The 16,794-nt window shown below is 39.6% G+C and overlaps 2 protein-coding genes across 3 annotated transcripts; both read right to left on the minus strand.

Annotated features, from left to right (window-relative positions):
- Positions 1-5,103: 5,103 nt before the first annotated feature.
- Positions 5,104-9,858, minus strand: pgap3 (post-GPI attachment to proteins phospholipase 3). Of its 2 annotated transcripts, XR_006092869.1 has the most exons (9): positions 9,429-9,858; positions 7,963-8,060; positions 7,602-7,754; positions 7,389-7,451; positions 6,980-7,041; positions 6,595-6,731; positions 6,205-6,409; positions 5,829-6,029; positions 5,104-5,648 (listed from the first exon to the last, which is right to left on the minus strand). XR_006092869.1 is itself a non-coding variant. In XM_042397222.1 (8 exons), exons 1-8 carry the CDS (start codon positions 9,640-9,642, stop codon positions 5,966-5,968), a joined length of 996 nt encoding a protein of 331 aa, XP_042253156.1. In that variant the 5' UTR covers positions 9,643-9,858; the 3' UTR covers positions 5,104-5,965. The 2 variants fall into 2 exon arrangements, 1 of the variants encoding a protein (XP_042253156.1); XM_042397222.1 differs by having other exon boundaries at positions 5,104-6,029.
- Positions 9,859-13,241: 3,383 nt separating this feature from the next.
- On the minus strand, positions 13,242-16,539 carry mylpfb (myosin light chain, phosphorylatable, fast skeletal muscle b). Its single transcript, XM_042397403.1, has 6 exons — positions 16,465-16,539; positions 15,786-15,884; positions 14,610-14,790; positions 14,408-14,486; positions 14,265-14,313; positions 13,242-14,179 (listed from the first exon to the last, which is right to left on the minus strand). Exons 1-6 carry the CDS (start codon positions 16,465-16,467, stop codon positions 14,078-14,080), a joined length of 513 nt encoding a protein of 170 aa, XP_042253337.1. The 5' UTR covers positions 16,468-16,539; the 3' UTR covers positions 13,242-14,077.
- Between the last annotated feature and the right edge of the window lie 255 nt (positions 16,540-16,794).

Genomic DNA, 16,794 nt, shown 5'->3' on the forward strand with positions numbered 1-16,794 from the left:
GCTAATCGTTGCAGCTCTACATTCAGTTTACTACCATGTACAGTTTGACAAAGAAAAGCAGCAAAATCTTCAAACCAAAGAAGCTGCAAACAATGAATGTTTGCTAGAAAAAAATCAATCAATAAATATAAATAAATAATAAATCCATTATGAAAATAGTTTCCAATTAATTTTCTGTGGATCAACCTATCGGTTAATCGCTTACTTGTTTCAACTCTAGTTTCTGCATCATATGCGTCAAATCATGCTCGTAGGTTCACTCCTTAAACTCAGATTTTCGACGAGCTCAGAGAAACTTTCCGTGTTCAGCAAATGAAAGTGAAAACAGTCTTCTAGTGTCAAAGTCTGCACACACGTCATCCTGCACAGTGAAGCTCAAACATCCAACTGAAGTAATAACAGGCAAAACATTTTCTGAGAGCAGGAGGACTTTAAGTATCAAAAGCAAAGTGGCCACAGACTCACGGTCTATACATACAGTATATTGTAATTGAATTGGCTAATCATTAATAATTGATGTATTCACATGTAAGCAGCACTTATATGTTGCAGCCAGTTGAGGTGGAACAAATTTTAACCATTTATTATGTTACAGTTGGGTAGTTTGGTCTATATGATATAAGATGATCATATTTCAGTATATAAAATGTCTGTTAGGTAAATAGAAGTACAAATACAACAATGTAAAAATACTAAATCCATTACAAATATTACTCAAAATCATACTCACAAGTAAAAGTAGACAAGTATTATCAGTAAAATGTACTTGAATCATCAAAATTTAAAGTGCTCGTGCTGCAGTTATTCTTCATGATTTTATATGACATTATTAGTTTGTTATTACTGATGCATCAATGTATTGTCACAACTAGTTGAGATAGTTATAGTTTTACCTGCCTCATACACAGTTTAGTTTAGTCCAGCGGTTCCCAACCAAGGGGTTAAGACCCTTCCAGTGGGTCACAAGATAAAACTTGTGGGTCGTGAGACAATTAATGTGGTAGGAAAATAAAAACAAAGTTTTAAGACACAAATTTGTAGTCATGTTTTGGACTTTGGACTGAATCTTTGCTTTTTTGTGAAATAGTGGAGAGTTTCACCTCTTTGATCGTTGAACAATTATAAAATGAAACCATCTGAGAAGTTTAGAGCTGAACAAGTTATACACATATGAAATGTGACACGAGGATGCATCCAGAGAAAATCTAAGAAAATACTCAAGAAAAGTACAAATACATCAAAATTGTTTGACCTTCTGGAAAAATGCTTGAGAGCATCCAGGCCAACTCGTTTTTTTACAAAAAGCCATCAAACTTTCATCTCCAATTCATCTCCATTTGCCCCTCAAATATGTCTCTCTGTATCACATTATTTGTAATTCCAACCTCAAGCATAATCATACATATGCCAAGTCAACTTTTTATACCAATTAGTTTTTGTGAGCTATTGAATTTATAGAGGGGAAACATTTTTTTGCAATTCATGAACTGGGAGCATCCTCACATTTCTTTCACTTTTCTCATGCCCTTCACTTCACAGTCACAAATCAGGAGTTGAAGGAGGAAGAATAAACTCTATTCATCCCAACCTATCCACTCTCCCCACCCACTGCAGCCAGGGTCAGAGTCCAACCTACTGCACAGAGCTATCAGGAAACAACAAAAAGCTACCCACTAAAGCCAAAGACAACACATGTCCCGGAAATTTCACAAGGTTTACTGTTCCTGGCCAAACTTAAATGTTTGGTTCCCACCAAAAAAAGTCACTTTTCTGCCATAGAGCACCGTATAAATGCAATTTCTAGGACACAGGGTTCCACTGAGGCCTTCAAGGGATGGAGCCAATTTAGCACTCTGGTTAGACGATTTTCTCAGTTGTAAACTTCTGTGAAATGAATAAACCAAGTTTTATTAGGGAATTCTCAAGCATCAAGTTTTGGATAAAGTTTGCTGGCTCTGTAGAAACATGCAAAACCTCGCAATATTTATAAAAAGTATGCATTTAGAGGTCAAATGCAAAACTGACGCTTAAATTTACACCTATAATGTGACAAAATATTATATAAGGGGTTGCAAAAATGAGGCTGTGACTCATAAAACATCAGTATTTGTTGGGGCTTGTATGGGGTGAAAAGTGAGGGGGCCAGCAAGTGGGTGAGAGATACTGTGTGCAAGTGAGAGAGTCCAAGGACAACTACAGCAAAGATTGCAAAAAACGGGTTTCTAAGAATAAATTTTGGACAATCAATATCATCTGCTCACTTAGATCAACCCAGAATCACTAATGTAGGCCTTGAAGAATGTGCCTTCATGATATAAGAGACATAATAACAGCTTTGACAGAATCTGCACGTGTAATATTCCCACAAATGGCACAAGAGATGAATCACAGACTCACTTACTGAAATATGTCCAGAGTGCAAAGAACTATACAATGTCAGCAGTAAAAGGCTGTGCAATAAAGAATAGGTCCATGATCAAATGCATTGATAATAAATAGAAGCAGTACAAGGCTTTCAGTTTCAATAGTTTGTCTGGATGATGTGGCACAAAGATTGTGGTAGTTAGATGAGGAAGTTGAGATGAATGGCGGTTGTGGTTTTAATTGACCTCCATAAGGAAGTGTTTTTATAAAGCTGCTAAAAGTTACATTTAAACATAAAATCCTGCACTTTTACACCTACTCACAAACTTAAATATAAAAACTATCTAAATCATAAAAACAGTTTTACATGTAAGAGAACATCCTTGATGTCTGCAGTGAAACAGAGACCAGCACCTCCTGTTCTGAAGTGATTGTACAAAGTATCATTGGTCGTGATGATAATACGTTGAAGCAATATGTATAATTCATGGTTGTTTTAGTGTACTTTTTACTTTTCATTTGAATATTTGATAGATTGGTTGCCCGTTTTTCTTTTTGCATTTATCAGGGATTCAAACACAAATACAACTCATACTGATTTTGTTTGCAATCACTAACAGTCCAAAGCATCTTCATCTTGTAAATGTGGTACTTAATTCTCCTAATTATATGAATTCTCTGACTTACTTGTCTTTCCTGCTCATGTTTAATTTTATTTTAGCCAATGTCCTATTGTTAGTATGTATTAAATTTCATGTCAATTGCTACTGTAGATATTAACGATTTCACACAATGAAAGTGAACTGAAACTAAAATCAAGTTTTTGTGAGTAAAATTCAAGATTTTCCTATTTAAGAGGTCAGCTGTAGGGTAAATCCTCATATGAGTATACATATTATTCATCTTGTAATCACTTGAGAGCTGCTCTTAAAGGAGTAAGTTGCTTGATATCTGTCTTATTATTAATCTGCAAATAATTTTGTAACTCCTTTGGTTCTTCACAGCACTCCTGTTGTGTAATTCTTGGAAGTTTGACAAATCCAGGTCCAGGTCTCAGAGTAAAGAGATTCTGTGATGAGAGAAAGTTGCCCTTTTCCTCATCTTCTCCTCCTCTTGTCTTACTATATGTTTGTGTAAAATGGTTTTTGGTCAAATGCCAACAAAGCTCATTCCACAGGATCATATCATTGAGAAATAGAAATAGTCTCATGTAGGAAAAACACACAACCGAGCCCCCGTCCCTTATCAACAAAGAACACTTTTATTTGTTCCACTTTTTTAAAGATTTTTTTTTTTTTTTTGGTCAAATATTAGATGTGAGGTGGAGGAAAGAGCACTCAGTGGGAGAGGTGATGGTGCACAGGGCAGCAGATGAGTGAGAGAAGAGGACGGATGTGGCTACTAGTAAGGAAGGAGATTAACAATGAAATGATTCACTGAGCAAAGTGGGGAGTGGAATTTGTTTAATGAATACTCCTAAACTTACCAAAATAGATACCAATGAAATGATTTAGTCAGTTATTTTCTTACCTGTAGACAAGTGCTGTCTGTTTTAAATAGGAAACTGACAGCTCTTGTTTTTACAATTTTGTCATAACTGGGGCCCAGACACTTCATTTCATGAACGTTGCTGGTTAATAAACATGATTACATCTGATAATATAAGCATTTTTGGCCAGTAGCAGTTAGAATATGTGCTATATATTGTTTCTCATCTCATAAGGTCGGTATCTCTGCCACAATTTCAGGAATCTTTTTGCCACCCAAACCTCTCCGTGTCTTTCGTCCTCTGTCTTCCCCCACCCCCATCCCAGGCTGTCTGTCAGCAAAGCTAAATTTACCCATCGTCTGCCACACATTCACACAGCAAACCTCGAACATATATATATATTTACACACACACACTCACACACTCGCACACACAGACACAGTCACACATACGTCAGTAGTTTTACAAAAGAGTGAGCACTATCTAGCTCTCTCACACACACACACACACACACACACGCAGTTTCAGTTTGTGATGGCAAAAACAACACAAGGCAGCGTGTACGCATACACACTCACGTACCAGTCATTGTTCACATTCGCACACAGAAATACAAAAGGCATGGGCAGAATTTCAAACAAAGAAAAAAAAAAAAAAAAGAAAAAAAGAAACGCACGTAAATGTACACACACCCGTAAAGTGCACATATGGAAGGGGAAACTCTGAGGGATGAAGACATACATGGTCTCAACTCTGAGAGGGGAAAAAAAAGATTTGATACAAAATAAGAAATGTTATATATATATAAGAAGAAACTTATGGTTATGATACAGTAGGTAAGGCAGGCATGGAGGGAGATGGAGTATTTTACATGACAGGGCGATATCTGTAAAGCAGCTGGTTGAATGTGTGTGTGTCATTCTGGGGAAATATTGCAGCAAGAAACACAACCAAATCCAAATACTGGGCGTCAATCAAACACCTTAACACTCATTCACACACACACACACACACACACCACCTTAACCCCAGAATTTATTAGAATCTCTTGATTTGCCCCTCATATATGTAAAAAAAAGCTCCACTGACTGAGGCTTCCTGTTGCTTATTTCTTTCTACTTTAAACATTTCCTCGCTTTACTCACACTAAAAGGCAATCCAGGTGAATAAAAAATAATTTCCTGATCGTCCACCCAATTCAAAAAAAATCAAGTCATCAAAGTAAAACAGAACAACAGAATAAAGCACAGACTGGTCAACAAAAAAAAGAAAAAAAACAGAATTAAAATAACTAAGGCAGCTGATGAAAAAGAAAATAATAACCTGAAATGATCCTGAAGAGTGTTAAGAAACAAAAGCAGCAGTGGAAACAACAGAGGCACAAAAATAAAAGGTGTGATGGTGAGAAAAGAAGAAAAAAAAACACAGTCAGCTAGAATAGCCTCTAAACATAAACCACCTCCCCCCTCTCTCGAACAATCTGCTGGCAGCCCCCCTTCACAAGGGGCACCTCTCTGTGTCCGCCAGTCCACTTTTGGCATAGATGGAGCCTGACAACACGGTGTAGGTTAAGATGGCGTGGCAAGGGATTTGGTGCCATCTATTGTCAGCTGTGGCAAACTGCATTTGTGCAAAGCGAGGTTACTTCAGAGGGGCTGAAGCTGGTGCGAGCGAGCTTCTGTCAGATCGTTGGGATTCAGGGAATGAAGGAGGGGAGGATTAGGATATGTACCCCAGTCACATTTGGAACTCAAAAACTGGGTCTGCTGTGGTAGAAAACACTTTTTCCTTCGTCCTGTTTTGTAGTTTTGATAGACGACAAAAAAGAAAAGTAGTGCACATGTCATTACAAGGCAAAGTAGAGCAAGCATCAATCGTGATAATTCTCATTGAAAATAAAAAAAAAGAGAAACAACATCAAATAAATACAAGAAAATTAAAAAAACGAGAGAGAGAGAGTGTAAACAAAGTCTACTTTGATGGAAGTCATAGTCGCAAAAGGTGTCATGCATGTCATCTGGGAGGCTGAGCTACTGCCACGTTCGGGTGTGCGGCTGCCCTGATTGGAGAGGTGCGAGGGTGTAGGCGTGGCGACGAGGCCGTGAGCTCCTCCTACTCGACTTTGACGCCCATCTTCTCTGTGTTTAGCAAGTAGAGGCTGTCATCTATCAGGAAACTGGAGGGGGAGCAAAGAAAGGAAAACCATTGAAATGTTTTTGAAAGAACAAATTTATGTAGTAAAAGAGGAAAAAAAACATTTTCTCTCTCATTTCCTCTAAAAAAAACATCATTCTTTTTTATCAGATGCCGTCTGAAATGCTTATCTTCTTCAGGCGGGTGAGCGGACGAACCTGTAGAAAAGGAAGTGCACAGGGACGGTGCTGAGGTGCCACACTGCATGAGCGTCTAAGACCCAGAGCAGTGGGGGGAAGTCCAGCAACTCCAGCAGGGCCAGACCGTGAAGCAGCAGCACCACCAGGCCACACTTCCACCAGTAGGGCAGGGTCCGCCGGTTCTGCCAGCACCAACACAGCCACCACAGCAGGTTCACCATGCCTAGAAAGAGAGGAAAAACATTAAACAGGACAAGAGACAGCAGCAGCACAACAGTTGATGATATTAGATATTAATAGTTAAGTACAGCTATAGGAAAGTATTCAAAATAACACAACTGTCAAAAATACGCTATTATGAGCAAGCAAATATGAGCTTTCATGTGACTTTTGAGCATTTTGTTGTACCTATGGTGGCGTTAGCAGCCATGTTGTAGCCGTAGTCGAAACTGACAAAGGTCAAGTAGGATACATGCGAGGTAAAGGCCAAGATGAGCAAGACTCCCACCATGCTGGAAACCCCTGGACGCCTCAGACCCAAAGTTCTGTCGACGAGAAGGAAGAGACGGTGTGAACAGATATGATCTAATAACAGAAAGTGTCATAACTGAGACATTTTACATTCTCAGTCTCAGCAGGTTTTTTCTCAAAGTTGGCCATCTTCTTCAGAAATATCACATCTTCATTCAGGAAACATTGGACAGGAATGTTATACAGGGTCAATGATTACTCGAGCTGAATGTGATTTAGGTTTGCAGGGCATGTGGAATAGAATAAATGTTTTAGAGCTTACCTGACACAGCATAGATAGATGGAGTAAAGAATCACTGCTGTTGCACAGAAATAGTCCATTTTCTGAAAGAAAACAACACATGCAGACCATTTACCAACAACAGAAACAAGAAATGTCAAGATCAAGAAAAGAAAGACTTGTGCCTGTTGTATTTTATAGAAAACATACTGCACTGCTTGGAAAGATATTGTCGCAGTTCACCACATAATAAAGCTACACCTATAGTGTTTTTCTTAATCAACACTGAATCACTGACTGCTGGTGATGGGAAAAGGTTCCTTCTAGCTGCTCTGAAAGGTGAGAGATTATTCATTTTATGTGAGCTAGATGGAGACTTTCTACTTTTTATTTTTTTTTTATTTCAGCTTTACAATGATAAAGACTCTAGACACTTAACAACCACCATTACCTCAGTGAGATAGGTGTCCCGAGTGTGAAACACTGTGGACCAGAACCAGGCGTTGAGAGATACCTAGAGAAACACATGCAGGCTCTTGTTAGATATGCAGTGTAATTCAGTCATGACACAAATGTAAAGACCTGCTAGTACTTGTGTATTTTAGTGTTTTAAGTCATTTCATTGTCCTCTGTCTGACTCGACTAACTACAGCACTGGACTGACCAGAGAGAAGGCGTTGATGGTGTGGTACATGGGGCTCTGGCGTGGCACTGTGCTCCGATAGCGCATCAACATGAGTAGGCAAGCCAGGCCATTGAGCAGAGAGGCCAGGGCTGACGCCGGCTCCTCAAAACACAGGAAGCGTGCAAATGGCCACTAGGAGAAGTCAAAAGATATCACTCATCATTTCACAACATTGGACTCGAATAGGTTAAATAAAATCAACACTGGAGAACTTAGAAAAGACCCTCGAGGACAGAATCCAGCATCCTCTGCAATACTGAGTAACTTGAGGTAAAGTCTGTGATGAAACCTGTATAACTTCGATGTCATATTGGCCTCTGTATGAATAAGAAGCACCAACCTTGCCATGGAACTGTGGGACTCTGTACCCCTCGGCCTGGTAAAGGCCCACCGTGGTCCACATGCACTGGTAGCGACAGTCGTCACGACATGTCCAGCCTGGACGACAGGAACGGAGAGAGCAGTTGAGGTCATAACAAGGTGCTGAAACTACAGCCAAACTGATCTCAGATTTTTGATGTAGATAAATACCAATACTGATATTTGAGAGTTTCAGCTGATTCATGTTTAACGTAAACACATAAGTGGAACAAATATTTTTGATTAGAATCTTTTAAATTTTGTTATTAATAAACTGTGACCAAGATATGTACAGTATGTGATATTATACATTTGAGAAATACATTTATCAGTGTTCAGTGTATACTAGTAGGGCTGCAACCAACAATTATTTTCATTATCGACTAATTTGTCAATTTTTCTCTCCATTAATCGATTAGTTGTTTAGTCCATAAAATGTCAGAAAATGGTGAAAAATATTGATCACTGTTTCCCAAAACCCATGATGACGTCTTCAAATGTCTTGTTTTGTACACAGCCCAAAAATATTCAGTGTACTGTTATAGAAGACTTAAGAAAGCAGAAAAGATTCACAATCAAAAAGCTGAAATCAAAGAATTTGGATATTTTTTTCTTAAAAAATTACTCAAAACAATGAATCGAAAATAGTTGGTGACTGTAAATTAAAGAGTACAGTCTTGACCTGCTCTACATGAAAAGTGCCCTGAGATAACTTCTGTTCTGATTTGGCGCTATATAAATAAAGTAAAACTGACTTGACTTGATTAATTTAATAGTTGGCAACTAATCGATTAATCAACTAATCATTGCAGTTCTGAAGCTATTACTGGCCCATCTGATGAACTGAATGGGCTCCAGTTGGAAAAACCTCTGACTACTTAACTACAAACTATCAACAATAGAATACATCTAGAAACCTTTTTCTACTGAAAATGTCCTCTTCCAATTATTGCAGCAGGAGAGGAGAAATGACTACCTCTCGATCTCTATTCTCTCCTTGTCTTGCCCTTTATTAATTAGTTATTCTTTTCACATTTTTCAAATTTTGATGCCAAATTGAGTTTTTAAAGCTCACACAAACACACCATACAATTGCTAATGATATGGACCTTGGGTGGAGTTACAATAGGCCTTTTGTGACACCTTGCTCAGCCAGAAAAACTGGCTTTCAACTTTCAAGGCTGTTTTCAGGTTTATGACACAGAAACTCACATGTTTCATGAAACGTCAAAGATGAGAAAATATACGAGATTAAAAGTCACACAGCAGCCAGCAGAGAGCAGCTACATGGACAAGAAACTACACAGTGATTGACTCTCACTGTGAACAAGTGTTATTGATATTGTGCCTTGATTGCTACGTGTAGGAAGAGGTTACAGACTGCTAGCAGACTAAGTTAGCTTCATTTACCTGCCAACAACAACAACAACAAGAACAACAACTCACCTGTCAGCATCATGTACTGCGGCTGGGCGGACTGAAAGCCCCGTAGCCGAGCTCCGGTGCAGTTGGTACGGACACATTGCTTCACACAGTCTCGGTAAACCGGCTCCTTGTCGCCTTGAGAGGACTGTACACTGGGCACCGACACCAAGAGCAGGACGGCGGCGGCCAGAGCGGGGAGTCTGACAGCTGTGCAGCGGGGTAACGGTGAGGCCATGGTGGGTCTCTCGGCCCGTTAGCACTCACAAAGGCACGGCGGGGCGACAGCGGTGTCGATGGCTTCCGCAGCCGAAGGTCCACATTACCACATTACTATTCCTAGTTTGTGGCGAGAAAGCGGGCCTGAAATGATTTACAGTTACAGATAGTCTGCACTGTTGCCCTGCACTCTGATCAGGGGCCTTATTTTTCCTCAACACCCGCATTCCGCAAAGAACCGCCCTTCTCTGCCATTTCATGCCTCTGATTGGCTAGTGCTCTTTGCCTTCGTTGATAAGATTGGTCAGATTTAAGCATGAGGAGGGAGATGATTGGGTTGGGTTAAGAATATCACTGTCAAAACCAATCAGAGGCAGAGGAGGGCGGGTCTTCGCGGAATACGGGTGGGATGAATAATAACACTGCTCGGGGTCAAACGTCACACGCCGTTTCCTGCCGGTATTTCCAAAACAAAACACTTACTAGGGAGAGCCTTTTTGGAAGCGTTTGTTTTGAGAGATAAATCAAGTCCAGTTAAAGTAGGCATCCATATTCAGTCTGAAACTCCTGCATCAAGGGATTATTCTTGTTGTTCTGTAGTCCTACTCACTTACTAAACTCAGTATTTTAACAGCGACATAATTTGCGCTTTCATTTTGAATAGAGAGTTTTGTTTCGTTGATGATAAATTTACTTCCTGAATTTGATGTCAACGTCACGCAGTCATGATATATTGATTTTTATAGCTCTGTACTGTGTGTATACATAGATTTTAAGATAGATAGACGCAGTATCGAAAAAAATTGTTTACCTGAAATAATAATATAATTAATAATGATATGAATTTTTTTTTACTAAGTTTTGTATGCAAAATTCAAATAATAACCAACAATGACATCATAATGCGCAAATAATCATTTATTAAGTTTATATATCATTTTATATATCATCAAGTTACAGTACCAGTCAAAAGTTTGGACACACCATCCACTTCACTTGAATGAGAAAGTGTGTCCAAACTTTTGACTGATACTGTATATCAAGTTTATTAAAGATATCTAGGAGCACTAAAACCTTAACCGTGTGTGATACACATGGCTGATAAACAACTAGCATGATGCCATTTTAACTTAAAATGCACACAGTGTACATTAACAGGTGTCTCTCCTGTCTAGTTGTGAAAAATGTATCTTGCTTTGAATATGCAAGTCTTTCTCTATAGGTCTAATTTGTCACACTCATTCATGACCAGTCACTTTCCACTGCCTGTCACCATCAGTGTTTTGTAAATGGTAAGTGAGGTTTCAATGTAAACGAGGTGGTGGCTAGTGACAGATGCCAAACAAACATGCAGTGACATAAATTGCTTCCTATGTTGTTTACAGACCACAGATTGCACCAGACAACACCTCGTCAATGAGATGCAACATCTCACTCAGTATTATATGATTCAGGGTGCCAGAAAAGTGCACTGAAATACTTTTGGGGTGTGTATTTTATGGTTACATCCTCAAAGCTGTATACATGGAAACAAACAAAATGACTGAAGAAATGAATGAATAAAGTATTGAAAATTCTAAATAACCTCACCACCACTAAAGCAAAGAGGAATATAACAGCATGGATTTCATTTATTTCAACTCATTCAGTTACAATACAAAGAGCAAATTTACAATTACCGTATTTGTCATCTGATTATGAACCTCAGAAATGTCTGTCTCTATGGCACTATATGAATATATGTAGCTAAATTAAATATGGTAGATATTAAAAAAACATAATTTAAAATTGGTAGCAGGTATATATGCAGAATAACACGCTATCTATCAAATACATGAATATAAATGAACAAAAATTCACTTTTTTCACCCATTAAATCCTTTGCATTGCATTATAGTTGGAAACAAAGCTTAATAAACTCATGTTCATATTCATACTATGAGCAAATAGTTTCCAGCCCAACTGACTAGAACACTATATAGAGGAAACTGCACACAAACTGAAATTTGTGGCAAATTTTGTTAATAGGAACTGAAATGATAAAAACAGAGATTGTATTATGTTCATTTCTGCTTGCAACATTTTAGCCAGTCCACTTTTCCTAGATTCTTCAAATGCAGGATGGGCGAGGCTGTATTTCCTACTGCAGTGATAATGACATTACTGGAATCACATCTAGGCAATGTCATCAATGTCACATCTGGTAATGTCATCCAAGCTCAGAAACTGGGACACAAATACAATGATTATTGGAGGAAGATAAGAAATAAAGGTAATGACAAGGTTGTTGATGATTCTCTGTTGAGCCTTCTTCTTCTGGGGATGAACCTCTCCTCCTCCGCAGTTTGATCTCTTCAGAGTCCTGAGGATAAAGAAGTCACAAAACCCAATAACAGGGGAATGTCAAAGCTAAAAACAAGACTGGGTTGAGGTCAATCGGAATGTCTACATTTCTGGTAGCAAAATAGCATCCATGACCAACAATCACAGTCAAAACACCTACAGCAGCTGAGCATGCTGAGCCGACTCCTCGCTAGTTAGTAAAGTGACAATATGACCTACTGTGTTTGATTAAGTCATGGATTTGAATAATATAGGTGTGGCAGTGAGCATCAAAACTTGACAAGCCACACCATCATCATCATCATCATTATCTAGATTTTCATTACTTTTAATGTAAAATCAGTGAAGAAAAAAGAATTAATGCTAAAGATCGCATGACATACCATACATCTGTTCACTGAGTGGAAAAAACAGATTTTCACTGGATATGTCTTACTGTGGATGTTTTCATCTAAGTTTTCATTTTAGTGGACAAAAAACAGACATGATGTTGGATGAGAGTTATGGAAACAAAATGGACAGCAAGACTGTCATCAGCCAGTATTTATCACCTTTATGTTGCAACATACTTATTAATGGTTCAGTGAAGGTCGGGAACTTTTTATGACAATAATGTCCTTACTAATATAAGATATTATTTATTTTTTTAAGTTTATTTTTTATCTATGTGCTTATGCGTTTATCTATACGTTTATTATTTTTACTGATGATTTACATAATTTAATTGATAATAATTATATTTTATAGTATAAAATGTCATTTTTTGTAGATGGGGACTGCATAATGTTGTGTTAGTAATTGTTTAGGTTGGTGGAGTGACACACTGCAAGTAAGACAGGGAAGTGAAGTATTGGTTATGTTGTCCAACTGTAAAATTGCTTTTACTTAACCCATGTCTTGAAAGTAGTTGTAATGCAGTAGCACTAAGAGTAACCAGTGTTACGCTAGATATGTGTTATTCTTGTGTTATTGGGTGTTTCCATTATTTTGTCCCTCTGATATGCATATTTTGTGTCTTGAGTTTAAAGAGGTGATCAGTTTTCCGTGCAGTTTAGTGGATTTGACCAATTCATATCCTCAATTGCAATTACCATTTAAGAGTAAATTAGAGTAATCTAAATCTTGATAATTCTTCACCATATACATATTACAGTCAGTGTGCAGTCAGTGCTCTACAGGGCTGTCCACTGTCAACCAGCAGCGCTGTCACCCACGCCCCCACTTAAACCAGCAGACACAGTGTCGTACGAAAGATAGTGGATTTTATTTGTACTTCTTTATTCGTTACAGTGGAGACACAGACACAGTCACAACAACAGGAGAGAAACAGTAGTGAGAGGGAGGGGGAAGAATCAAAACAAAGACGTTTTACTTTTGTTTATTTCTTCGCTTCCTCCCGCTCACCATCTTTCGCCATCTCTTTCTCTATTTACAAGATTTTAATAAAAATCAAGCTTTCCTCCTTTCACTGCAACTTTTCCTTTCATACCTGTGCATAAGAGAGGAGGACACAGATTAAAAAGAGAGGGGTAGGCAAACTATTATAGTACAGTACTCCCGCTCTTTTACAGTACACTCCTCTGCAATATAATGCAAAGGTACAAAACCATTAAACACTCTGTGTCCGGTTTAGACTAACAGACCAGTTGGGTCAGGCTGCTTACTTGTTTCAAGTAATTGACTGTGCATGCACCACAGCACCCAAGAGACGTCATGACTGACACACTGACATAAGATGTACGTAGGTATGATGCATGCACTGTTGGCCTAAACACAAGAGGACAGAATGAGTGATGGGGAGGAAAAGCAGAAGGAACAAGAGGCAGGGACAGAGATAGAGAGAGTGTTTCAGTATCACAAGATTATTTTTATTGAAAATAATCCCATGTTCCCCCGTTGGTACTCACACACAAACACCCCCACGGCCTTCAGTCCTCTCACTGAGCATCTCAATAAAGGAGACAAGTCTTTTCGTAGTGGTTTGGCAAGTGGAAAGAGTGGGCCGGGGCGCGAGCGTGTGCAAGGAAGCACGGCTTTGGAGAGGAGGGGGTGAGTAGATGGTGGGGCGTGTATAGGTTTGAACGGAGGTAGAGATCTGGAGAGAGGCGAATTTACTCCTCCTTGTCCTCTCCGTGTGTGATGACGTAGCAGATGTTCTTGTAGTCAACATTGCCAGCCACATCAGGGGGGAAAGCAGCCCACAGGTTGGTCATCTGCAGAGAAGGGATTAAAGAAATGTCTCACAACCAGTAACAACAGAATGTGAATACAGAGTGGGACAAAAACTGATCAGCTCACCTCCTCAGCGGTGAACCTGTCGCACTGGGTGGTCAGGAGCTCCTCAAGGCTGGAGGGAGAAAATGGGTGAAAATATATATGAGATATCTTGATTCAGGAAAATTGGTGTGATGGAAGGTAAGCTGACGATGAAAAGCTCTTACAATTCCTTCTTGATTGCGCCAGTGCCCTCGGGGTCCAGGACCTTGAAAGCGCTCACGATAACGTCCTCGGGATCAGCGCCTAAAGGGGAAAATCAGACCACTTAACTGAATTGCCCTCAATTACAAAAGACAAGAACAAAACGAACAAAAGAAAATTATTTATGAAAGCAACAAGCAAGGAAGAAGTGAACTGTCAACACACCCTTCAGCTTCTCGCCGAACATGGTCAGGAAGACAGTGAAGTTGATGGGGCCGCTGGCCTCCTTCACCATGGCCTCAAGCTCCTCATTCTTCACATTCAGTTGGCCCATAGTGGCCAGCACGTCCCTGAGGTCGTCCTTGCTGATGATGCCATCTCTGTTCTGGTCAATGATTGTGAAAGCCTGCCAGGGACAGTTGAGTAAAAGGGTGAGGGGTGATCCCTACATTTCTCATATGTCCTTGTCACAAGACTTTCTTGTGATGATCACTTGAGCGATGTAGTGTGGCAACGTAAACGTGTAAATGCGGAGCTGTTCCCCACCTCTCTTTGCACATCACTGAGAGTAGCCCCAGTGAAACCAAAGATGGCATTGCAAACCTTTTGGGGTTTGGCAGCTGGTAGGCCACTTGTCTTTCTAAGGTGTTAAAATGGTCTCGGAATGTAAGACAAGCCCCTTGCGACATTTAGGGAGGAGGTATTGATTACAGCTGTCACTCCCCCCACTCCTCCTCCTCTTTTTTTTGCCTTGTGACAAATTTTTCTTCTGTCACCAACGTTCTCTCACCTTTGAGGCCTCCAATGCATCAGCTGAGCTACTGCAGCTATTGTATTCTCCTTTGGGGACAATCCCCAGGATGATGCCTGATCGGGTTTTTGCAATCTTACATCAACAACAATAATTTCCTACTTGAGAAAAGTTCTACATCCTCAAATGTCACAAAAAACCTTCTGGTGGTAGTAAAGTAATGTTTTCTCCCCCTTTCTCTTCTTGTGTACACTCAAGATCAGGTACACTGAACTCAGATAAGCTCTTGATCTTTCTACTTCAAGTCACTCTTTCGCGCTTTGGTTAATATAAGCTTCCACCAGCTGTTGGGCAGCATTCCAGTGCGGTCACAGAAGGAGGATTACTGAGCTGCTTCAGGGAAGAGGTAGCTGCTATCACTGGTGAAGCTTAAATTTACTGTGCTGTCATGCTGATAAGGACATTTTTTGCTGTCATGCAGGCAAAGCGATCAGGTCTAACCATATATCTTTCAGGGTCAAATTACCTCAGATGTCAAATGATGCATGGAGTCATCAGTTACATGAGCACCACAAACATAGCTAAGAAGAACCCCAATTTACACTACTGGAAAAGCTTTGTGATACAAGATCAAATGAAGAAAATTTTACCTCCTTGTACTCCTGGATCTGGCTCTGCTCAAACATGGAGAACACGTTGGAGGATCCACCCTCACCCTGCTGCTGCCTCCTCTTGGCCTTCTTGGGTGCCTGGAAAAAGGTGAAAGGTAAAATACTATTCAAACACACAGTTCGTTAACCAAACAGACAGTCAAAAAGATCCTGACTAACAAAAGGACACCAAGGTTCACCTCTACATCAATATTCTGACTAAGATTAAGAAAAGAACATTTCAAAAATCTATAAAACATAGCTATAAATTAAATCTGGTGGCACAGAGTCGCACATTCTTGTGCGAATGTGTTTTTTTTTCACTGTACATTTTGAATGTATTGCCAAATTTAGGGTAAAGTATTTTGTAATGGCTTTGGGGACTATAATAACAAGGGAATGATCCCCAAAAATATTATATCCCAGTATTTTATCTTGGTTATGGTTTAAGATGTTGGCCAGACTTTAGCTCAAGCCAGTAGATAAAAGTTAAGACTGGGTCCAGATCCAAAGTTTGGTAGGCTCAGTTCAATTTGTCTATTTCCTATAGACAATTTTGCTTCACTTGTCGGTAATCCAGATAGCAAATGTATCAGTGATGCTTTCATCTCATCACTTTAGTGCAGAGAAGATCCTACATCCTAGAGACTGTTCTTCCAAGGAACATGGCCACACTCACCATCTCTCAAGTTTTGTGGGGTTGTTGTTGGTGAAGAAGAGAAGCCTACGCCAAGCCGATGTGACTGACATGTATGCTTTGGACCTTTGGGGCCTTATATACTAGCCCCTTGGGGGCTAACTTTAGCCACACGATCAGCTTAGGCAGGAAAACCAAGCTGAGGGAAAGTAACAGAAAGAGGGAGGAGCAAGGAGATGGCAGGGCGTATCAGCTTACTGATGCTCCAAAATAGGTCCCAGGAGTCTTGGAATGAGGTGAATTCAATGCCAACACACAGGCATGACTTTGGTGTCATCTGTGGACTAATATGGCCAAACTGACAGACAGAGC

Source organism: Thunnus maccoyii, chromosome 20, assembly GCF_910596095.1.
Source record: "Thunnus maccoyii chromosome 20, fThuMac1.1, whole genome shotgun sequence".
Lineage (NCBI taxonomy): Eukaryota > Metazoa > Chordata > Actinopteri > Scombriformes > Scombridae > Thunnus > Thunnus maccoyii.